The following is a 24,472-nucleotide window of genomic DNA, read 5'->3' as shown; positions in this document are numbered from 1 at the left end:
TATTATTTCAACCTCAGATTTCTTGGTCTTTGCTCATTTTCTGTGAAGAACATATAAAATAACCCATTTTCAGTGTCTTCACTCTGTTCACCCCCCACACATTTATATTACACATGTGGTGTTGGGTGAACCTGCAGGGAGTAAAAGTGTGGAGGTGCTGTGTCCTTCACTCTGTTCTCCTCCTACATGGCCTGCTGTTAGTGTGTGTGTGTCTGCGTGTGTATGTGTTTGTATATGTGTGTGTGTGTGTGTGTGAGGGTGGACAACATGGACAGGCTGCTGACTGGCTACAGCTGCTAAAGGAGAACCCTACACTGGACACTTGTGATATTTTAAACATCTGGTATTTTTACATAAATTGTTATGGCTGTATTGATTTAAAAACAATAATGTGGGTCCAGCAGACCCCTGAGTAACAAACACATCAACACCACACAAGGGTTAAGATTATCTGAGCTGCTATACACAATAGCCCTACAGACCCTGTGTGTCCAACACTTATAAGTTAATGGACAGATCAATTCTAAACGAACCAGAGACCCTCCCTCAGGGACAGATGCCTAAAAAGCAAAATGGGGTCAGAGCAGAGAGACCAGAGGCTGCGAGTGGATGAACGGGGGTAAATGGAGGAAATACCGGAGTAGAAACTGCTGTTTTGTGGACGTAGATCGCAATATAACAAACTTCGCTGTCGTTTACTTTTTCTACCGTATGTCCATTTTTTGAATGAGCCATGATGTGTCTGACACAAAACAAAGGTTTTGTGAGACGAGAATCTTCAGACGATGTTGTGACAGTAATGTTTCATTCACAGCACTCATTTTCTTATCACCAAACAGATGGTATGACCATCTGGGGGCAGTCGTGGGCTGGAGGTTAGGGAACCAGCCTTGTGATGGGAAGGTCGCCGATTCGATCCCCTCAGCCGAGAGGACGTGACTGAAGTGCCCTTGAGCAAGGCACCTAACCCCCAACTGCTCCCCGGGCGCCGTGGATAGGGATGCCCACCGCTCGGGGCAAGTGCGCTCACTTCCCCCTAGTGTGTGTTCACTAGTGTGTATGTGGTGTTTCACTGCACGGATGGGTTAAATGCGGAGGTCTAATTCCGATGTGTTTGGACACAGTTGGCTAAAAGGTTCATTTAAAAGTTTAAATGCTGGGGGAAAAGTATGTAATAATTGACTGGTATTGACCTGCATTCTGTTCTTTTAACCTGTAAAATGACTGAAAACGGTAAACGGTGTGTCATTTCTCAGACATTAGCCCATCATTAATACTCCAATGACAGTCTGAACAGGTCAGGAATCTCCAAGATTCAACTTAGCAAGCCAAAGTGGGCTTACTCGTGTTGAGTCTACTTTACTGAGAGCAATTTCTATTGTTTTACACCAGAGAGGCAGAGAAAAGGAGAGACAGAAAAGAGATAAATGAGCTGAGCAGGATAAAGTAGCACTGGTAAGCCTTAAGCGGTAACGTAATACAAACTTGCTGATGTGGTCTACGACATAGTGTGACCCACTGTGTGCTACAAAAATGAATAAAACTTCATCCTGTAGCTGGACGCTGCAGACAGATATTTTAGACAACAGGTGTTGTGCTGCATTCTGACTCCTCCGCAAATTCTGACTCCCCTTCACATGTATGGTCATACAGGCGCACTGAAGCTAGAGTACGTTTGCCATTTTCGCTTTTTGTGTTTATGAACTTACACCGATCAGCCATAACATTAAAACAATCTCAATGTTTCTGCATTCTCTTTTATCAGCTCCACTTACCATACAGGAGCACTTTGTAGGTCTACAGTTACAGACTGTAGTCCATCTGTTTCTCTGCATACTTTGTTACCCTGTTCTTCAATGGTCAGGACATTTACATTTATGGCATTTGGCAGATCCTCTCATCCAGAGCGACTTACAATTTGACTATTTTTACACAGGTAGGCGAAGGTAGTGTTAGGAGTCTTGCCCAAGGACTATTGGTATAATGTAGGGTGCTTAGCCAGGCGGTTACTGAACCCCAGTCTACAGCGTAGAAGGCAGAGGCGTTACTCACTACACTATACCAACCACAGAGCAGGTGTTAGCCCCCTTTTACCCTGTTCTTCAGTGGTCAGGACCCCCACGGACCCTCACAGAGCAGGTACTATTTGGGTGGTGGGTCATTCTCAGCACTGCAGTAACACTGACGTGGTGGTGGTGTGTTAGTGTGTGTTGTGCTGGTACGAGTGGATCAGACACAGCAGTGCTGCTGGAGTTTTCAAACACCTCAGTGTCATGGCTGGACTGAGAACCAAAATGATCCAGCCCACAGCGTCCTGTGGCCTCCTAGCTATGACGAAACATGCTAAAGTGGCTAACAACGAGAAGAAAGTAGGCATTAGAATGATATAATTTGCATATTTCTAATCAGTGACTATTTGCTTTCATTAACTGATACCAATTTAAGCTTTAATGACTTAACAATTCTTTTCACAAGCTGCTTTTGACTCTGAGCTGTCCTAAGCAGAATGGGGCACCAAGAGCAAGTAAATATTGTCACTGGAGATTACGTGTCCAGCACAGGGCTAAACAGGGTGATATGGCCCAGACACGATCAATCACAATCACAAAGCAGACATCAAGGACACGGTTAAAGTCAAAGCACATCACTCTTTCCTTCTATACCTGGCCTGTCTTAAAGCATGATAAACACCTGGATCAAATTAACATTACGTTCAAGTTCATCACCAGGAGCCTGCATACAGAAAGACCATGCAAATCCTCAGAATGCTGGAAGGAAGTCTATCTAGTGAACAAGAGAGACCACCCTTCATTCATTTCGTTATTCATTTAGAGTTATTCATCTTTCAGCATCAGGTAAATTTACACAGAAGCCTCAACAACTGCATATAATATCATATACTTCAGTATTTAGTGTGTCCACTCTGCCTTTATTACAGCTCCCATTCTTTTCAGGTGACTCACTTTCAGTTTCTCAAAGAATCTGCAGACACACCTCCAAAGTTCAGTCTTAGAAGCTGGTTGATCGTTTTCTGAAGTAATCAAACACATTCAGTGGTGTTGAGGCCTGGACTCTGGGGTGGTCAGTCCATCGTTCAGCTTCTTTGTTTGATGTGTCCGTCTCCTTTTCTCAGTGAGGTTCTTCTTGATCAGCTACACATCCTTTCAGACCCACAGCGCTGAGTCGTCTTCTCACAGTGGAAGGATGGACAGAAACACCTGTGGATGTTTTCAGATCTGAAGCAGCTTGATTTTCTCCTCTCTCTCAGAGATGAAAGCTTTAAGTGCTGTTTATCTGATGGGGCCAGTTTTGGCGTCTACCAGGTCTTCCAGTTGGTTGTTAGGAGTCACATTTTCTCTGTAGCTTTTAATCATTTTGTGAACTGGAGTTTTGGAAACTCTTGTTCTTTTTACTTATTTTATAGTGACTATACCGTTTTTATGTCTCCTGAAAAATAAATAACTTTTTTGTATGGCTGTAGCATCACCAGGGATTGACCTCACTGACGATAGAGCCAAAGCTTAGACGGTTGCAACACTGAGCATTAAATAAATGAAGGGTGGTCTCTGACCATCGCACAGTCCTGTACGTACCCAGCCCAACCCAAATATATCTTCACAACAGGTGACTGAACCCTGTCCATTCCTAACTCAGGTGGTCCAGTTTTTCTCCCAAGAAAAAAGCCCCTCTCTGTCTGTCATTCTGTCTGCCTCACTCTCGTTCTCTCTGTATCTCGCGCCCTCTCTCCCTCTCTCAAGGTCGTCTCTGTGAGAGGAAAGAAGTCGTCCGCCGCACTCCAAAGCTCACTCTCTAGCATGGAGAAGCTCCTTAATCTCGCCCACATTACACTGGCAAACGTGTATGAGTCTGCAAGACAAGGCGGGGAGAAAATGACTTGTTCATACCTGACTGGCTCTGTAATATAAAATCCAATTTGGGTAGGGAGTGTGTGCGTATGTGTGTGCGTGTGGAGGTGGGGGGGGTGCCTTTAGGAGGGAAAGATAAGGGTCTCCGTCGGTGACGGTCCCATCAGCTCAGCAAACACTAAATAATGAACAATACTGAGGCTGTCCCGCCATGATAAAACACTCCATTACTGCCACTGTGCAGAATTAATGATAATTATGCCACGTCCTCCACAGCGCTCTTATTGAATTTTTATCTGCTCCTGGAGCAAGCCTCTCTGAAGCAGTCTTTGCTCCCCCAAAAAGGAGAGAGAAATAACAATAGTTTTAAAAAAGCTAATTTACCATTTTCAGTTTAAAAAAAAAAGTGGTGGTGGGGTTGGTGGTGGTGGTGGTGGGGGGGGGGTGTTCAGAGGGGCAGTGGGAGGTGCAGTGATGTGGGCTGAAGCTCAGAGAGCTGCTTGAGTGATCTCTGAGAGAGAATGTGCAGAAGCACTCTGGAGCAGTGGAGCATTTAGCAGCTTGAATAGTGTCTGGAAGACTCAAAAAAAAAGAAGAGAAAATCACTAGGTAATTAACTGCACAGTCAAATATGCGAAGTTGACCACAAACTCATTTTTTTTGTGCAAATACTGTGTGCATTAGGGTCTGACCAATATAACAGTTGGTTGATATTAGCAAGCTGCAGCATTAGCAGTATCGACCAATGATATCGCTGATAAAGCACTAATAATTAGTGCTTTTATTGGACGCACCTGCATGGGATTTGAACTCATGATTTCAGACACACAATACAACTGTAACAGAAGTAACCTGATTACTTTAATAGAGTAATCCTTTGGATTAGGTTACAAATTACATTTTTAACAGGTGATCAGTAACACCCTCCCAGCCCTAATCACTTTCAACTCTCTAAAATCGGTCTCTTAGGCGTCTTAGACACTTCACAATCTCCAGCTTTTCATTATAATTTTCCCGTTCCACCTTAAATGGTGCAGCAGTTACATTCTGGTGCCTCAGGCACCATTTAAGGCGGAACAGGAAAATTCAAACAAGAAGCTGGCGAATGAGAAGCGACTTCAGCCTTGTAAAAAGTCGAACGCTGAGAGACATTTTTCAAGGAACTGTTCTACTTTTGAGGAAAGGTTTCCTGCTGGAGATGTGAGAAAAGCAGCTATAGCTGAGCTAAAGCTTAAAGCAGAGCAAAGTAAGTCTGTGTTTTCATTTATATTATATTTTAGCCTATACTAGTACATCAGCACATACTGAGACATATTTACAGCCAAGATGGTAAAATGGACATAATAATGGCTCCCAAGGTAGATTGATTTTTGTTAAAAGGACAAAATGGCTCTGTACTACATATGTAAGTATCTATATGTAATATGAATGACCCTAAATCTAACCCTAAATAATCAGTACAGTAGCCAAAAAGAAATGGTTTTCCTCAATCATATTGACCTGTAGGTTTTTTGAAAAGCACTTTACAAACTCAGGTGCATTTTGCTGGTGCTGATATTGTAGGTTTTATCTGGTTTTCCTACAAAGTCAGGACAGGTTTGTCCTGAGTATGTACAAAAACAAACACAGAATGCTCACTTACTAGAACTTTGTGGCAGACTGGAGAAGAAGCCTTTGAGGCGAGCAGCTAGCCACTCCATGCTCTCCTGCAGGTTAGCCAGGGCCTTCAGGTCACTCACATCCCGAAGAATTTCGTTCTGAGGGATCAGCTTGTCTCCCAGGTTGCCAGTCAATACCTCGGACTCCTTAGCGAAGGCGGCTCTGAGAGAAACAAACATAATCTGACATAAAACATGAGTAAAAGCTTTGATACGGTTTTCCCTCATTCCTCCGTGTCATCTGTACCTGCAGCAGGTAATATCGTAAGTTTAAGGACTTCGGAAGAAGCAATTAAAAAACTAAACTTCTTAAACATGCAAATAAAATAAGTGAAAAAACCAAAGGTTTCAAAGACTGGAGTTCAAAAAATGACTAAAAGCTACAGAGAAAGTGGGGATCCTAACAACCACCTGGAGACACCAACGCTGTCCCCTGAAAGGAGAGGAGAGGAAATAAGGGGAGGGGAGAGGAGAGGAGAGGAGAGGAGAGGAGAGGAGAGGAGAGGAGAGGAGAGACCAGAGAGGAAAGAAGAGGAGAGAAGAGGAGAGCAGAAGAAAGGAGTGGAGAGGAGAGATGACAGACGAGAGTATAAGAAAGGAGTGGAGAGGAGAGAATAGAGAGGACAGTATAAGAAAGGTGTGGAGATAAGGAGAGAGGAAAGATGGAAGAGGAGAGAAGAGGAGAGAAGAAGCAAGGAGTGAGGAGAGGAGAGGAGAGATGAGAGAGGAGAGTAGAAGAAAGGAGTGGAGATAAGGAGAGAGGAGAGGAGAGGAGAGGAGAGATGAGAGAGGAGAGCAGAAGAAAGGAGTGGAGAGGAGAGATGAGAGAGGAGAGCAGAAGAAAGGAGTGGAGAGGAGAGAATAGAGAGGACAGTATAAGAAAGGTGTGGAGATAAGGAGAGAGGAGAGGAGAGAAGGGAGAGGAGAGAAGAGGAGAGCAGAAGAAAGGACTGGAGAGGAGAGGAGAGATGAGAGAGGAGAGCAGAAGAAAGGAGTGGAGATAAGGAGAGAGGAGAGGAGAGGAGTGGAGAGGAGAGATGAGAGGAGAGTAGAAGAAAGGAGTGGAGATAAGGAGAGAGGAGAGGAGAGGAGTGGAGACGAGAGAGGAGAGGAGAGTAGAAGAAAGGAGTGGAGATAAGGAGAGAAGAGGAGAGGAGAGATGAGATGAGAGAGGAGAGCAGAAGAAAGGAGTGGAGAGGAGAGATGAGAGAGGAGAGCAGAAGAAAGGAGTGGAGAGGAGTGGAGAGGAGAGGAGGAAGTTGCTGAGGAGAGACTATGATAACAATCTCACGCTCCTTTGAACACAAGACGGCTGGCCTTGCTTCAGTCCTGGAGTCACGCCAGAAGTCCACATCAATACCAACATGCATTTCAATCAAGCCTGACCTCTTCCCCTCCCTCTCTCTCCCCCCCCCTCTCTCTCTCTCAGTTCAACAGTGCTTTATTGGCATGAATATAATAAAATACACTAATGCCAAAGCTGTAACACATAAACATAAATACAAAAACAATATTATATATTATAATAGAACACTAGAAATTAAGCTATTTACAGGGTTATTAGTAATCAAAGAAAAAGACCAAAAAAGAGTCAAGACATATTTCAGAATATATAATAATCAATATATAATAACCAACAGTTATTAACTGATTGTCCCTCAGGTTGTGACAGGTGGTCAGGTGTCTCGCTGCGTGTGATCAGCTCGCTCTTCTCTCCCAACACGCACGGCAGTTTCTCAGAGTCACTGCAGAGCTCAAACTCAGGACAGACGCCGCTCACCTTCCCATAGAGCTCCTTTCTAATGGAGTCGTATTTAGAGCAGCTCTGTGAGGAAGTGCAGCTCCGTCTCCACCACTGAGAGCTCACAGTGAGACCACAGTCTGGCCTCTCTGGGTAACCAGCTCTGTCTGCGCTGGCCAGTTTCAATGGCCAGACTGTGCTCACTGAGTCTGTACATGGTCAGCACTCTCCTCAGTTTTCTCTCTTTAATTGTTGTCAGGTATGTTGCTAAGGTGTCTGTAATCTCGATTTAGGGCCGAATAGCACTGAACCTTGTGCTGTTGATGTGTGGTCTCAGTCCAGTGGGTGATGTAGTTGTGTTTTTGGTTGGTGATAATTTGGTTGGGTCTGATTTTCTGGGCGAGCGTGTGGTCAGGCTGATTGGTGTTGGTGATGTCAGTGGGTTTTAGGTCACTGAGACTCAGGACCAGCTGGCTCAGGGGACTCCTGTCGATGTTCTGCTCCTAACTGGCCAGTGCTTTACAGTGGAGTGACTAGGGGGTCACTGGATTTTATATGTTTCCAGAAATTAAGAGCTCTTTTCTGAATATTTAATAGAAGTGGAAATTGTCCTAATTCTCTCTGCACTACAGCATTTCAGGCAGTCAAATCAGCAACATGACAAAACTGGGAGAAGAACTGGATGAATGTTGGTTTTGTGTTTGTTGAGTCCATGTACTATGAACACCTCACAGAAAATGACCAGTGTTTTGTAAAGCAGACGATTTACTCCATCTGAGTCTGTGATAAATGTGCAACAACAGATCTACTTTTTACTCTAAAAACGAAAGTAAACAAGAAAGAAACAAACAACGAAATGAACATGTACTGAAAGGAAGGCTTATTAATGGGGTTTTTATCGCTGTGCGTTTGGCCGCCAGACTGATGAAACTGTCACAGGCGTTTATATAATAAAGCTCTCTCGCCGGCTCTCCGTGTTTAGCATCAATGAGCGAGACAGACCGGCTTTTTGTCCACCTAACCAGGTCATTTATTTATTTTACAGTTGCTGTCTGCAGCGTGGCTTTCTGCCGGACAATAGACTTCCAAACCAATTCTGATATAAACAGACGCCTCCTCCCTTCACTCACTCCTCTCACAATCACTTACTCTTAAAGGAAGAACCACTGCTCAGCCACGTGAGAGAGAGAGAGAGAGAGAGAGAGAGAGAGAGAGAGAAATACAGCAACAGAGAGAGAAAAAAATAAAAAAGAGAAAGAGGCCAAGAGAGAAAGACAGAGAAAGAAAGAAGAAAGAAAGAAAGAGAGAGAGAGAGAGACAGAGAGAAAAAAAAGACAGAGAGAGAAAGAGAGGGAGAGAGATACCGAGACAGAGATGATAGAGACAGAGACAGAGAGACAGAGATACAGATATAATTAGAGAGACAAAGAGAGAGAAATAAGAAAGAGATAGACAGAGATAGAGACAGAGAGAAAAGAGAGAGAGAGAGAGAGAGAGAGAGAAGGGGAAGAAAGAGAGAGACAAAAAGATAGAAAGACAGCAAAAGAAAAAGAAAAAAGAAAGAGATAGAACCAAAGAGACAGAGAGACAGAAAGAGAGAGAGAAAAAAGAAAGAAAGAGAGAAAGACAAGGGTGTGTGTGTGTATATATATATATATATATATATATATATATATATATATATATATATATATATATTTATAGAGAGAGAGAGAGAGAGAGAAAGAGAGAATGAGACTGAGAGAGAGAAAAGCTGCTGGTTTGTATTAAGACCAAAACCAAAACACTGAACTCCAATTACTGGCAGTTGTATCTCCGTCGGGTCTGCTGAGCCCACCGTGACCGTCGCTGCTCTCCTCGAGCAGATATGAAAAGCTCTGCATGAGTTAGAAGATCAAGCTGTGCTGTTGAGACTGATCTGCACTCTGCGGTCAGTAGTGGAGGAGAGGGACGGTGGCCAATTGCCGGTCATTATTAAAACATCCTCATCCTCTTCATGATGTACTGCAGCCTTTTTCAGAAACACGGTGCTGCACATCAAATTCACCACAGAGAGCTTCAGGAAATCCTTTATTCCAACAGCCACGAGGCTTTTTAATAACACTGTACTCCGCCCGAGAGAATCCGCTCTGACACGCTGCCTCTAACACGCCTATTTCCATTTCTCACCCGTCTTCTGCAGTACGACTGTGTGCCACAGATGCACAACTGTGCAATTAATATAACTTTCTTATGCGTCATGAGCGATAGACACTGACGCCACATCGGTACGGTGATGATCAGCACTGCTTTTTATAATCCTTTTATTTAGTCATTTGTTTTTATCTTCTTATTGTTCATATCTACTCTTTTTTATTTCACCACTGTCCAAAAAGCACCATCTCCAAAATGTAACTTCACCAAAAATGTTCTTAATGTAGGTTAATGTAAAGAGATTTTATTCCGGGTTATTTTGGAGCATTTCTACTGGAGTATTCATCATGAAATTTTCACAAAATGTTAAGGACAGCGTGCCACCCCCCCCGCCCCGCCAGGCCCCAACGACAGCCACGAGAGCAGTCGGGAAAGTGGGGTCCGAATCCTGAACACTGCCGAGGGTCGTGAGTGGCAGGGGGAGGAGGACATCAGCCGCCAGAGAGGGAGAAGGCGACAATGACAGCCACGAGAGACACGAAGGCAGGACACGAGTTCCGAACTCTGCCACCCAAACCCCGCTTCCTGTTCCACAGCGAGTCTGCTAGACCAGGGGTTCTCGACCTTTTCCACCCCAAGGCCCACCTGTGTATAATTACAAAGCATAGCGGCCCACAGGAAAACTAAAATCAACGTTTTAAAATACAACAACAATACTGACACTGAAAACCTGGAAATTAGGGCCTGAAAAGGATCAGATCGGCCATTCTGGTTTCCAAATTTACAGGTATGTTAACAAACATCAAATGGTTGTAGTGATGTTACAAAGCGGGGGAAAAAAGAAAAAAAAAAAGAACAGAAATGTACAAGATAGATGTAATTTGGAGCTGCAGTCCATCCCTGAAAATATTCCACTGGCTTTCCCAAAAGTGTGACAGTTTGGTCTCGAGATGTCTCTAGTTTTGAGGGATTTATTTGAAACCTCACTCTGCTCACTGGGCTTTTGGATTAGCGTCGTCACAATCAACAATAATGATAAATCTAACTTCATATCTGCTTCTTTGACATAGTTTATCAGTTTGAGTTTAACCACTCAGGTCGTTGATGCTGGGACAAATATATGCTCTGTGATCCTGAAATCAAATGCATCTCTTCTTTAACATTTTATGGCTCGTCTACTGTTCTTGACAGCAGCTTGTGCTCAGTGTCAGTGTCGCTATGCTGACTGTCTGGCGCCGAGGTGCTGTTAGGAGAGAAGGAAAGCCAGCTTTGCTGTCCCTTGTTTGATCACAGAGTGCGTTTCCATCAGCAGAGAACTAAACAGGGTTTGGAAACGGATCGGGACCTGTGGGTTTCTGCCAGACTGGTTCAGCTGCTTGTTGAAGAAACGAATATGGGTGTTCACAGGTGTTAAAACGGAGCGAACTAAAGGAAAAGGTGTGATCAGTCCACACCAAACAAAGCACCCTCAGAACCTTCTCCGTCTCTGGCTAGTCATCTGCACCGCGTGCCCACGGCTGCACTGTCTCATGTTGTTTAATTAGCCACTACTGCGACGTTTTTATTTGTAATTCTCTATTAATGTTTATAGTGGTTATAATGTGAAAACATCTAATTTACAGGTCAGCGGACCACTAGAGGGTGCTTCACGGCCCACTAGTGGTCTGTGGCCCACAAGTTGAGAAACCTTTCAGTAGACCCGTGTGTTTCAATTCAGGGGCTGCGTTCTTCGGAGGCTGCATTTGAAGGCTGACTGCGTCACAGCGGCGTGACTACACTGTCCGATTTCGAAGCCTCCTTCATATGCGGCAGAGAAATGTGTCCTTCTTTTCCATGGCAACGAAGGATCCAACGGGTGCATCCTTCGCCAGCCAACATGTCCCGAGGTTCGTTGTGTGCAGGCGAGGATTCGAGAGCATGGCGGGACACGCCTTCGTAGACCGCATCCTTCAAAGGATCCAGCCCCTCAATTGGGATGGCCGAGCTGGGGAGCGGGGGCGATGACCGGGAGGCGGAGCAATGAGCTCTCTGTCCCTCTCGGCTCAGGTGCTCAGATGCCTTCATGAGAGCCAGCTGATACCGAACTGGCCTCGGCAGCGTGAGCGGCTTTAAAAAAGAGCAGAGAGGGAACAGAGAGAGAGGGACGAGCAGCAGAAAAGCCTGAGGAACTGAAAAGCTTGGTTTTGAGAAAAGGACTGAAAATCTAGCTTTAAAGCCACTGAAGTGTTTTGGAGTGGAAATGAAGTTAACATGGCTGCTGCAAACGTTTCTCCAGCCTCCAGCGTCCTTCTTGTGCCCGGGGTAGCACATGGCGTACTACAGACAGCTGCTGTGTTCAAATGATGGAGAAAAAAAACTGAAAAAATTGAGATTTTCTTGAATTCCCATTTTTTCCTCTGAGGTCCACTTTTAACATTTGAGTGTTTTTTATGTACCTAAAACACTCATAATTAATTTCATGGTTAATTAAACAACTGATCATTTCCAACCTCTTTTTATGCCTTAGTTTTAAACAGGCTGTGCCTTTAAGACTGATGTATGTAAATGAGCTCTGTTCTGATTGGCTGTGCTGTATTGAGCCTCATTCAAATAGCAGTCTGGTTCTGAAACACTTCTTACAACTTCATGGGGAACGAGTGAAGCTAAATCGCTGTATGCTAAATAGCGGGTGCACGCAAATTAGTGACATCACAAAAAACAAATTCAAAACAGGGAAATGTTTTCACAGCTTGATTTTCATATACAGACTGTACTAGTGGGGAGTGAATGGCATATTTTGACACTGTAACAATGTTTACTTAACACATCAAACTCTTTCATTTCCAGAAGCGAGGAAAATTCAGTTTTCTGTGAAACGGCCCTTTTAACGTCTGCTCTCTTCAGGTCCTTTCAGCTGCTGTGCGCTCTTAATTTCCCTTCAGGGGACTAAGAGCAATGTATCACATCATATCATATCATATCTCATTTCATATGCACTGCCTTGTCTAGCATCAGTCTGAAAACAGTCATGCGAGCGGCCACTCAAAATAACTCCAGAAAGCAGAAGAAGAAAAAGTAAACCAAACTAATACTGGTGTGCACAGATTCACAGATCTACAAATACAGCTGAATGTGTCTTATAAAGAACGCGCACGAAAGAATATCTAATGCTGTTCACGTGACTGTCTGTAGGTGTTGTGTGGGCCACTGTATATAAAGAGGCTGTGTCTAAAACACTAGTTTATTAAAGGGCCCATAGCTTTTTTTAAAACGTTCACTCTCCAATCCATACAAACCACATACCTGCAGTCCAAAGACAAACATGTATCTCCATTTTTTCCAATTTCCACTTGTGTACATAATTCCAGCATGGTGTCCTTTACATCAGGGGTGCTCAGTCCTGGTCCTGGAGATCTACCACCCTGCAGAGTTCAGATCCAACACACCTGGCTCTAATTATAAGATCCCCCTGAAGGCCGTCATTACCTGGATCAAGTGCCTTAGATGAGGGTTGGAGCTAAACTCAGGACCAGGACCAGGATTGATCACCTCTGCTTTAAATTGTGTGAAATTTTAGATTTTAGGACCAGAACTATCCATTTTATAATGCTTAATAAGCAGCGATATAATCCCAATATGATATTTCGTCCATGTCGCACAGCTTTAGTTGTACATTTCCAAGACGTTGACAAGTTTAGAGTTTAAAAATGTATGGCACCACGTTGCACTACCATCAGCGAGATAAGATAACTCTTTATAATTCAACACATGAACAGTAATGGCTGTGATGGCTTTGTGGAAAGACTGCTGAGCAAACGAAATAAGATCTATATCAAAACCTGGTTAATATGTAACAGGAGATCCACCTGGTCTACCTCACATAGCCAGTGTATGAATTCTGATAATGTATTCCCCACGTGAACCGCATATATGCTCACAGAAGCTATTCTACTAACTCAAATATTCACATTTCAATAAAATCCAGTCACTGCAATTATGCCAGACTAACAGAGAACTGAGGAGAAGAATGTATTTGACTACTTCCTTGTCTCTTGATGGAGGCAAGACAAACCTTTTCAGCTCCACAAAACAAAGACTCCTATTGTAGATATACAGAGACATTCGTTATATAAGTTCATTATATAAATTTGTGTTTATCCATTTTGTTCCTGTGTGAAAAATCCTGCGCTCCAGTGCTGCCTATGTCACCTGCGTAGGCTGCACATTTATGCAAATTTAAGTGTACCCTGACATTTTCTAGTGGGTTTACATCTTCGCTTCTTGTTTTCGAAATGTGCCATATGTTGTTTTGGCTATTTTTCATAGCTTGTGATTAATGGACAGCACATTTCTGTTTGTAAACATGGCCACAGTGAAGGCAGGGCTGCAGTCTTAGTAGACCATCTTGCATAAATAAGTAATAAATGAAATAAAATGTGTCTGTGTGCAATGTTCTTCCTCCTCTGCCCGCTCTGTCAGAGCTGTCTCGTAGAGCCATGTAATATTTATCTGTGTGTGCGCTGTGGTTGTGTGTGTGTTCTCTCACCGGGTAAAGTCCTCCTCATCCTCCCTCTTCTGCCGTAGCTGTCTGGGCTGAGCCATGTTGGCCCAGTTGGGCAGCGACTGCAGCAGGCGGCTAATGTCCTCATCTTTGGCCCAGGACGCGCTGATGGTCAGCTTCTCCTCACACTGCACGATACCCCTGCAGCACAAACACACGAGTCTAAGCCTAAACTCATATCAGGGGTGTCCGAATATATTTTTTCACTTCTTACTTGAACACAGCAGCTGCCGTTTACATTGTGTGAAGAAATACTACAAAGTTACTTGCAATGAAATCTTGTTACATGAACTTGTACTGTAATTTAAGGACATTGGGCCTCATTCACCAACCGTTCTTAAGAAGAAATTTTGGTAACACTTTCTATAAATGTTACGTTTGTAAGCATCTATCAACACATTCATAACATGTTATAATGCATTCATAAGGCATTATAAACATGGCTATAAATATTTGTAAAAATGTAAATATTTATAAAAATGCATTAGTAGGGGCGGCACGGTGGGGCAGTGGGTAGCGCTGTCGCCTCACAGCAAGAAGGGCCTGGGTTTGATTCCCGGCTGGGTGACCAGGGTCATTTCTGTGTGGAGTTTGCTTGTTCTCCCTGTGTCTGTGTGGGTTTCCTCCGGGTACTCCGGTTTCCTCCCACAGTCCAAAAACATGCAGTCAGGCCGATTGGACATGCTAAATTGCCCCTAGGTGTGAATGTGTATGTCTGTTTGTCTGCCCTGCGATGGACTGGCGACCTGTCCTGTCCTGCCTTCCGCCCAATGACAGCTGGGATAGGCTCCAGCACCCCACCGTGACCCAGAAGGATAAGCGGTTTAGATGATGGATGGATGCGTTACACGTTATAGCCATGCTTATTATGCATTATGAATTGTTAACATAATACATTATAAGTACTGACCATAACAAATTATAAGAGCTCATAAGTCATATTTGTCCACTCTAAGTAAAGTGAAGCGTACTGTACTAAAGCCTCCTCCAGTGTTCAGAGTGAGGCTTCAAGTTGAAGTATTTACTGAAGGATTTACTGAAACACTAAAACATTCACAGTAAAGCACATTACAGGCTTCAAATGTCAGAGTTAGTGATGCCGTTAGTAGCGTTTTTGTATTTGGTTTGCTGTGATGCAACATTTAAAGTCAGAGTGCTGGTTAAGAAAAGCACATTGTAGCAATAATTCAAGGCTGGACAGCCTCTGAATATTCAGGACTGAAGCCCTGAAGATGCAGTTCTAACAGCACCAGCAGTGAGTAATAAAGTATTGGAAATTCCAGGGTGTAAATAATAAAATAAACTTTGTATTTGTCTTTATTTTACACTCTCCAAGCTGGGACTGACTTCTTTGGCACTGACAGTATAACATGTTATTAACACTACTTATGATGCATTATATTAACAATTCATAATGTATAATAAACATGGCTATAAAGTGCAATTCAGTGTAATTCATTTTTATAAATATTTATAACCATGTTTATAATATCTTATGAATGCATTATAACATGTTATAAATGTGTTTATAGATGCTTACAAACGTGACATTCATAGAAAGTGTTACCAAAATTTCTTCTTAAAACCTAGTTTTCACAAAGATTCACCAGTGTTTCCTAATTTGAGATTTGTTCTTAGGTAAGAACAGAATCTCCACACACTGAAGAGCACAAAGGTGAGAACAGTTCTGCGGTTTAGGAACACGTCATGAATCTGAAGACTTTTTCTTAGGACTTTTCTCAAGAACACATTTAAGAACAAACTTACGAACATACTTGTTTTTCCATCTAGTGTGAAGTTGCTATTTTGAGAAATATGTGTTTTTGGACAGTGACAATATGCTACTGTTACACAGGCCTATCTACAGGTTTAGGCAAATTAAACCGAACACTTAATAAGACCTTTGCAATATAATTTAATTTACTTTACTCAATGTTTAAAATGTTGCTTTAATAGTAAAGATATGTAGCAGAAAAAGCATTTACTAGTGGTTGTCCCAAGAAAACCTAGAATCTCCATTTTGGACATTTTTCAGTTTTTGACGTAATTTGAAAATACCTGTTACCCTTTACATTGTATGTAAATTTCATGATGAATGGACTAAAAGAAACGTCCCAGAATGACTTGGAAAAACGTCTGGTTCCATTGACTTACATTAAAAGTAAAGTATGTTTTTTCCATTTCCTGTAAAGTTACCATTTTGGAGATACAAGGTTTTCTTCCAACTAATACTCTGTAGCAGATAAGTGCTCAGAACTGTGTGGGTGTGTCGGATCACACTGCCAGAAAAGGTACAGGTGGCACATGCCGGGCAGGACCGATATAGTTCAAACCCGTTCAACACGTTTGACACTGAATTTCAAGAACAAGAGTCCACTTTGTTCTCCACCGTGCGCCGGATGGTAAGTAAGGCTTCATCTTATGATCTCAGATCATGGTGTCTAATATACTGTGTCTAATATCTGAATGCTCTAACATGTCTCTATAACCTATAGCTAGCAAGCTGACAGCTGGGCCGTGCTTCTAAAACTGAAGTAACCCAAGCTCCCATTATAAGTCAGCTTGGTGAAGCTAAATTATCCGCCAGTGTAGTGAGATCATTTTACTGAATAAAATGACTTCAAACAAGTAAAAATGTCTAGAAATAAACTAAATAATCTTATAATCAATAAACAATCATCTAAAAAATTAAATATTAGATATATCAACTAGATTTAAGATCATTTCACTTGACAGGATAATACTTTTTGCAGTGTTTGCTCATCGTCAGCATTTTCTTGGTAGGAGTCTCCAACTGAACAGAGAAAGAACATAGGGGGAAAGCAATTTCAGTCTTGTGACTGGTAAAGATACTGCTTACATACGCAGTATCCAAGATTAGGACTGTCCAGTATACATAGAAAGAGGTTTGTTTAAGGCACCTCTACAACAGCAGTGTGAACATCGCATGAAAAAACAAAGGGTTGGAATTGGATCTGACTTAATACAGCCCAATGTTTGTTTTTTTTTTCTACTTTTTAACTTTCTTGCCAATAAAAACTTTAAATATGAATTATGTTAATCTCTAACACAATCACAGCTGAAAGAAACACTTCTAGCTTAAAATTCTGCCCACAGTCATATGGGATTTATCAAAATAAGTATGTTGTGTTGAGTACAACCAATCAGAACTTCAGTAGCCTGTCTCAATGTCCTGTTCAGAAAGTTATCGACTGGTTGAGACTTGGACCATGTGTCGAATAAAACCGAACTCCTTTTGTCTCTCTGAGAGAGATGACTGTACAAAAAAAGCGCCCACTCTCACGCACACAGCTTCACTGTTAGATTTTAGAGCAGCAATCTCAACAAATCTGTGGGCCGGCTGTGTTTTTATTTCATTTTTACTTAAAACAAGCACTGAATACTTGAACAATTAAAAAATAATTTTAAATAAAACCAAACTGCTTTATGTAAAACAACAGACCACATTAGCTGCAGATACTGTTACACCTCTTTAAACGTCCCCGGTGTACAGCAGGGTTTTTAAACGGCCCATTTGCCTGAACTAGACAACTGGCATGTTTTTTTGTTTTGTTTTTGTGGTGCTGTCCCTTAGATTGGTGCTGGGGAGGGGGTGGGAGCATACATTATGTTGCAAATTAAAATACTTCTGCGGGCTGAATAGGATTGTGCCACGGGCCTCGTGTTTGACACATGGGTTTTAGAGTGTGCACAGCCTGTGCTGTGATGTGCTGTCCACTGTTGCTAAATAAACAAGTCTCATTCCTGCTCAAAACCTGACCGGACCAGCACATTTACTCACTGATGGTAGGCTTACTGAGAATGGGAGGAAACAGTGCAAAGACTCAAAGCTTCTTTTCCTTAATTTAGTCTGGCATCTGTACCATAACTTTGAATATTTGTGCCTTTTTAGCACTGTCTTTGGTGGATTTAGAGTCAGTACCCGAGCCATTACACGATTCCTGAATCGATTCCTTCTCACTGAATTGTGACGTCCCTATTTAAGACTTTTTAAGGACGTGTAGATTCCCTGAATATACACCTTTTGTCTTTGTCTGTATCTCTTTCTCTCACACTTCTAAACTTTTCGAGCAGCCATATTTCCCTGGTGTACTGAGATCATGGACGGTTTGCTCTTAGCCTGATCTCTAAGCTATGATTCGTGAAGCCGCCTGGCTGATTGAAGCTGCATCTGAGGGCCTTCCCCTGGCTCCACATCAAATCAACCCTCTCTGTTACACACCTCAACTTTAGAGCCTGCGCTGCTCTGCCGTTCTGTTCCAGAGACAGAAAGACACAATATGAATGTCCCCCATGCTCAGTAAGCAAAGAAGACGCCTTTAAAAGGAGAGCAGTCGCTGATAATGGGTTATTACTTTAGGCAGCTTGAGAACAAAGTGTCAATAACAAAGCCAAAGACAGAAAATCAGAAGAGGCAATGACAGTTAATGACAGTTCATGACTGCCATTATCACACTGCCGTGTCATGGTTTTCTCAGTGATGTTATGGATGACATACGAGCCAGTTACAAACCAAAGTCGTGTGCCAAAGGGTTACATCAGGGGTCGAGATGGTTTTAGGGAGGGTAGTTTGCGTAAAATATTTGCCACTATGCACAAAAGCTAGATATTCTGGATGAAACTGTAAAAAATGTAAATATGTAATGTGCAAAAGTCAAAGACCGCCTTTTGGTTAATTAAATTTCCAGTCAGAACCACCATTAAGTATAAGTTATTCATTTTTAGTGTCAGATAAAAAGCAGGAAACATATTTAATTATTTTAAAATTATTAAAATATATACACAAACAACTGTGCAAGTACTGGTAGACACCAAAACTGACCCCATCAGATAAACTGGGCAGAAATTCCCACAGACACTCTCCAACTTCTTGTAGAAAGCTTCCCAGAAGAGTGGAAGCTGTTATAGCTGCAAAGGGGGAACCAACTCCATATTAATGCCTATGGATTTAAAATGGGATGAACAATGTTGTCCATATAGGCTAAGTGAAAAAAATGGTATTCAAACAGTGATTAAAAGCTACAGAGAAAATGAGACTCCTAACAACCAACTGGAAGACCTGGTCGACACCAAAACTGCCCCCATCAGATAAACAGCACTTAAAGCTTTCATCTTTGAGAGAGAGGAGAAAATCAAGCTGCTTCAGATCTGAAAACATCCACAGGTGTTTCTGTCCATCCTTCCACTGTGAGAAGACGACTCAGCGCTGTGGGTCTGAAAGGATGTGTAGCTGTTCAAGAAGAACCTCAGTGAGAAAAGGAGACGGACACACCAAACAAAGAAGCTGAACGATGGACTGACCACCCCAGAGTCCAGACCTCAACATCACTGAATGTGGTGGATTGTGAGAAGCAGAAAATGAAAAAACAACTTCTTAGACTGAACTTTGGAAGTGTGAGAATGTTTGAGAAACTGAAAGAAAGTCTCCTCAAAAAGTTGGAAGCAGTAATAAAGAGTGGACGCACTACATGGTTGAGGCTTCTCTGTAATTTTCTGTTGAATATATCTTTTCTGCTTTTTTGTCTGACACTGAAAAATGAATAGCTTGTACTGAACGGCCGTTTTGACTGGAAATCTGATAAATGAAAGGGTTAACTTCTTGGAGGTTTGATGACTTTTACATCAAGTTTCTTTTACTTAGTTGGATTGCAACCAACTTCTTAGACTGAACTTTCAAGGTGTGGAAAAATATTCCTGATGATTTTTTAGAAAAAACTAGAGGAACAACAGATATAAAAGGAAATGGTGGAGAGTAAATACTACAAAAGGGTGATACTAAGTTGAAGGTTTTTTTCTTTTTCATTTTTTAAAGGTTTTCTGCTTTTTTCCTAACACTAAAAACACAGTAACTTCAACTTAATGGCCATGTTCACTAAAAATGAAATAAATGAAAGGGTGGTCTCTGACTTTTGCACAGTACTGTATGTGGTAAGGCAATCAACAACATGAAACATGCAAAAATCAACTACTTATCCCTGCAACCTTTTAGACCAATAATAGATACAAAATGAGGAGGTTATAAACACATTTTGCAACACCTACAAGACTTGTTTCACACAGGGAACAGGGAATAAAATGCTTTATCAGCTCTGTAAAGCTTGCAGTCTTTCACCTTGTCACGACTATCATTTATATGCAGTACAGCACAAATAACAGAGGCCCTAAAACAGAGCCCTGCAGCACTCCTAGGAAATGAGGCTGCATTCCATCTGCAGCTATACTCCGAAGTCTATAAGCGAGATTACAGAGTTACAGAGCCAGATCCTGGCTTTATGATCTAAGCCAACAGGAGGACAATGCGCTAAATAGAAAGAAGTGAACAACCATACAGAATCTCAAAGAAAGGTTAAAAAAAATCTGTTCTCAACAGAATATAGTGTGTTATTCATAACTAGTGCTGCTGTAACAGTGGCGGGTGCAATGAGCTTTGAAAATAAATGAATGTAGTTAAAATATAGATAGGTGCATAATTAGAAACTACTGTTGAGCAAGGCCTCCCCCCTTTTTAGCAGTGAATGGACTTCCACACTTTAGGGATGAGTCACTTCAAATTACCAGAAGCAATGCCGCTAGCAATACAGAAATCAGGTCCAACCTATTGGCAACTACACACATTATTCTGGCAGTCCAAGGCAGAGCATTCAACCCAAAGGACAGGCTTCATTATTTATTCCATCAAAAAATACGCCAAATGAATCAAAATGATCATTTAGAAACATTTTAAATTTGCCTGATTAAAACTAAGACCTATATCTAGCACTAATGGATAAGACATTTCTGAGGAAATGTAACTGTGCACAGGGCTTTTGTGAATCTTTTCGACTCTCCATGTGTGGGCACAAGTGATACACATTGTCACATGGGTATTCTGAGAGGAAATCGCTGTCTTTGCACTTTCTCTTCATGACTGAGCACAATTCGGACCCCCTGCTGATGGATACACATGCTTAGACACAGAAGCACATGTTTGTTGCTATGTTTGTCAGCAGGAGTTCTTATTCACAACGCTCAGATACGCAGTCGTGAGACGATGGAGAGGGCTGTGTTACAATGTGCTGCATGCAGTGCGGCTGCTTCAGAGGTACTGAGGAGGTTTTTGTTCATATGGTTCATTCTCAAGAACGTGGCCCAATGTCTGAGACTTGGTCCAGTGATTTGTCACAATACTGAGACAAGACGAATGAAGATTTGACACTAAAAATGTATAAACATAGATATGAAGCAAATAACTTCAGGTCAGTTTATAGGCCTATAGGTCAGCAATCGGAGACCAACGGCATGAAGTTCCTATTTACCATGAAAACTACTACTACTACTGATGTTCAGTTTAAGCTGTCCTAACAGATTAACATTTAGATCATCTGTAATAAATGTGTACAGTAAAGACAGAAGACCTGGCAGAGAATGGGTTTCTAAGGCTACGTACAGCAGGTAAAAATGGCCCAAATCTGATTTTCTCACCAAATCTGATTTTTTCGTTTGGCTGTTCACATTATCTTTTAAATGTGATCTGTATGAGACATCAGTCTGAACAGATCAGCTCCTAAACTGACCCGCATGTGTGAAAGAACAGAGCTTCACGTGGCTCATCCAGAGGTAAACAATCATAACCGCCAACGAACGCCAGTCGCGCCCGGAGGATCAGCTTCATCTTCACCAGCATCACAGGAGCCATCATGAAGCTTCACTGACTGACAGCTGGGCTCATCAGCCAGAATGTGTTCGAGCTCGCCGTAAAAAGGGCACGGTCACTTCTCTGGTTCATGTCCTCGGACTCTTTAAACTTTGCTTTCAGACTTTCTGTTCTTTGATGCTGCAGCCTCGTTCTCCTACGGCCGCGTTCAAAATCTCTTCGAACGTGGAGGGTTTTGGACACATCTCTTCAACTTTTTTGTACAGAAACATCAGCCTAAATGTTTATGAGTCTCAGGAGCGCGAAATTATGAAGGATGTGGAGTTGGATTGACGTAAAAGTTGCATGAATTCTGATCTGGCTGTTCAGACTGAATCGCACTGCCGCATATTGGATATGTATCGGATTTCAGCACCACATATGAAAGCGTCTCAAAACGGAATTGAAAATATCAGATTCAGTGTGTTTTTTTGCTCCTCACACTGACACAGACACACATCTGCATCACATATGAAGAAGAAAGATCAGAATTGGGCCACTTTTACCTGCTGTGTGAACAAAGCCTATGATATTGAAAACTATAGTTTCAATGACAAAGTTAACTTCTACTTTTATAAACGACACTCAGGAGGTGCAGAGGCAAAGCACAGGCCCAGAGATAATTATGTCATGCTTAACTATTTAATAACATATTTAGTTAAGAGTGAAATAATCAAGACAAGGAAACTACAAAAAAGAAACAGGCAGCACAGCCGAGAAAACACGGAGGAACAGAAGCAACAGCCATCGCAATGTGAAAGAGCGCATTTATTTTAAATGACAAGAGCTGTAATTTTAGTTGTATCTTATAATATTCAATGTCGTCCTAACAAGTTTTAAGCTGGGATATTTAACCTAATAACACAGAGCTTATGAACTGGCAGTCTGGCACAGTTCAGTGACCAAGCCTCAAGTCTGAAAAAAATGGATGTGCAGATCTTGGTGAAGCTTAAAGAATGTAATTGCATTTAAATTGCATTTGTAACGTTGGTCTGAAACATTGCAATCAGATATTTTCCCCAAATTCTTCAGCTCTACATGCCATTTGGAAAAATAACTTCAAAACAGGTAAGAATCAACAGAAAACAACAGGCTCTGATGACCAGGGCAGTTTCACTTTGGCATTTGGGCTCAGGAGTCATTACAGTGCAGTATTCTGTACATCTTACTAAACTTAACCAAGCCTCTCTGTCTAAAGGTCAGCATAGAATATGCAAAAAAGACCAAAAGACAGACGATTGGTTTAATTTGTTGTCACTGGAACTTGTGTTTCAGGGCAGTCGAAGTGGTTTCAGGGTTCTAAACAGTAATGAAACCAGTTCATAGCAGTTTATGCACACCAGTGTGCTTTCACCCCTGTCCTAATGTACTAATGTACACTGACAGAATGTGTTACCTGTAGGCGGTGTTGCAAATTTCCTTGTATTCTTTAAGCTTGTCACAGATCATCTCTAGAAACTGGTTGGAGTATGCACTGAGATCCCGCATCAGGCTCATCAGATCCTGGATGGACTTCTCCACTATCACAGTGCTCTGGAAACACAAAACACAGACATACACAACATTAGCTACAGTGCTGGAGATGATGGATGCTCTAGTAAATGGAGGGGAGTGCGGGGAACAACCTAACGTGGGGCACAAATTAATACAGACCTTTTATGTTGTTAAAGAAGGTCAAGCAGCGTGAGCTTCTGGCCACACTACCACATTTCCTAGCCACGGTCTCCCACCAAAATTCAGAGAGATTCGTCAGCGTTTTAAAGAGATCTGTGCCAAAGTGTGTTTTCAGGGCATGTGAGTCATTTTTTTCCACACAAGTTTTTTTTGGTTACTGAGCTGTTTGTGTAAATCACAAAATCCAACCTTACATTACTTTAATCACCATCTTGTTGCACCGTTTTGCAGCGGCTGACAGGCTCACAGCAAGTGCAACTGGGCTTAAGTACAGCCTCCGTACTGCAGGGTTAGTTGTAATACAGTGTTAACTAAGCCACCTTTAGTAAACAAAGACAAATAAAGTAAACTATGTGTTTTTGTTCCACATGTTCACAAAGATTTTACAATGAAAAAGAGAAAATATCTGTAAACAGAGATTTGCTTCTACTTTATTAGTATCTTTCATATGTTAGTATTTTGGTTTTAAATATGTATATTAATGAAATTGACATTATCAGTTGGTAAAACTGTAGTTATTCAGAAAGAACGTTCCATATTTTACTTATGTGTGATGTTTGTATTTGCTGTCCTTCACTGGACAAATAATCAATCTGTCATTGTTCGACACACAGACTCATGTCAGTGTTCATATATACTTCGATGTGTGTGTATCTATCAGCTGATCTGTCTGTCTGACTTATAGATGAAAATATATTAGTTTCCTACAACATGGAATTATATTGAATTAACTTTGTTTGCATTGATTCTTCAGGTGTTAAACTGACCCTCTGTCTGTTACAGTGAACCCACCAATTGATTAAACTGTAACACTGCTCTATCCATAATTTTCGGTGGAATTGTACATGAACAGTAGGTGCTAGAAACAAAGTTCAAGTGTTGATTTGTAGCAGAGATGTTTATGTTACTTGTATAAAAAATATGATTATTCCAGCTTAAATATTTTTTTGTTATTCAACAAAAAACAAAATGTGTTAGACTGTGCCCCGCTCTCACCTACTGAGTCAGAGACCACCTCTTTACTACCACCCCACCTTATTTACTTAACTTCCAGTCAATGCAGCCATAAGTTCAAGTCATTCATTTCTCAGCAGAAAACATATTTTACAGAAAATTACACAGAATTACAGTCAGTATTTATTGTATCCACTCCTCACCTTCATTACA

The 24,472-nt window shown here is 41.7% G+C and overlaps 1 protein-coding gene across 2 annotated transcripts in view; it reads right to left on the bottom strand.

The window, feature by feature from the left end:
* The window catches only part of exoc4 (exocyst complex component 4), a 253,715-nt gene that overhangs the window by 35,730 nt on the left and 193,513 nt on the right, over positions 1–24,472 (bottom strand). For both annotated transcript variants that reach the window (XM_036577676.1, XM_036577677.1), the window contains exons 12-14: positions 23,028–23,164; positions 13,924–14,079; positions 5,509–5,687 (exon numbers count right to left, since the gene is read on the bottom strand). In XM_036577676.1, coding sequence (XP_036433569.1) covers positions 5,509–5,687; positions 13,924–14,079; positions 23,028–23,164 — 472 coding nt within the window. The remainder of the gene's footprint in view (positions 1–5,508; positions 5,688–13,923; positions 14,080–23,027; positions 23,165–24,472) is intronic.

The sequence above is a fragment of the Colossoma macropomum genome, unplaced genomic scaffold (assembly GCF_904425465.1).
Source record: "Colossoma macropomum unplaced genomic scaffold, Colossoma_macropomum, whole genome shotgun sequence".
Lineage (NCBI taxonomy): Eukaryota > Metazoa > Chordata > Actinopteri > Characiformes > Serrasalmidae > Colossoma > Colossoma macropomum.
This window is presented reverse-complemented; position numbering and strand designations above follow the sequence as displayed.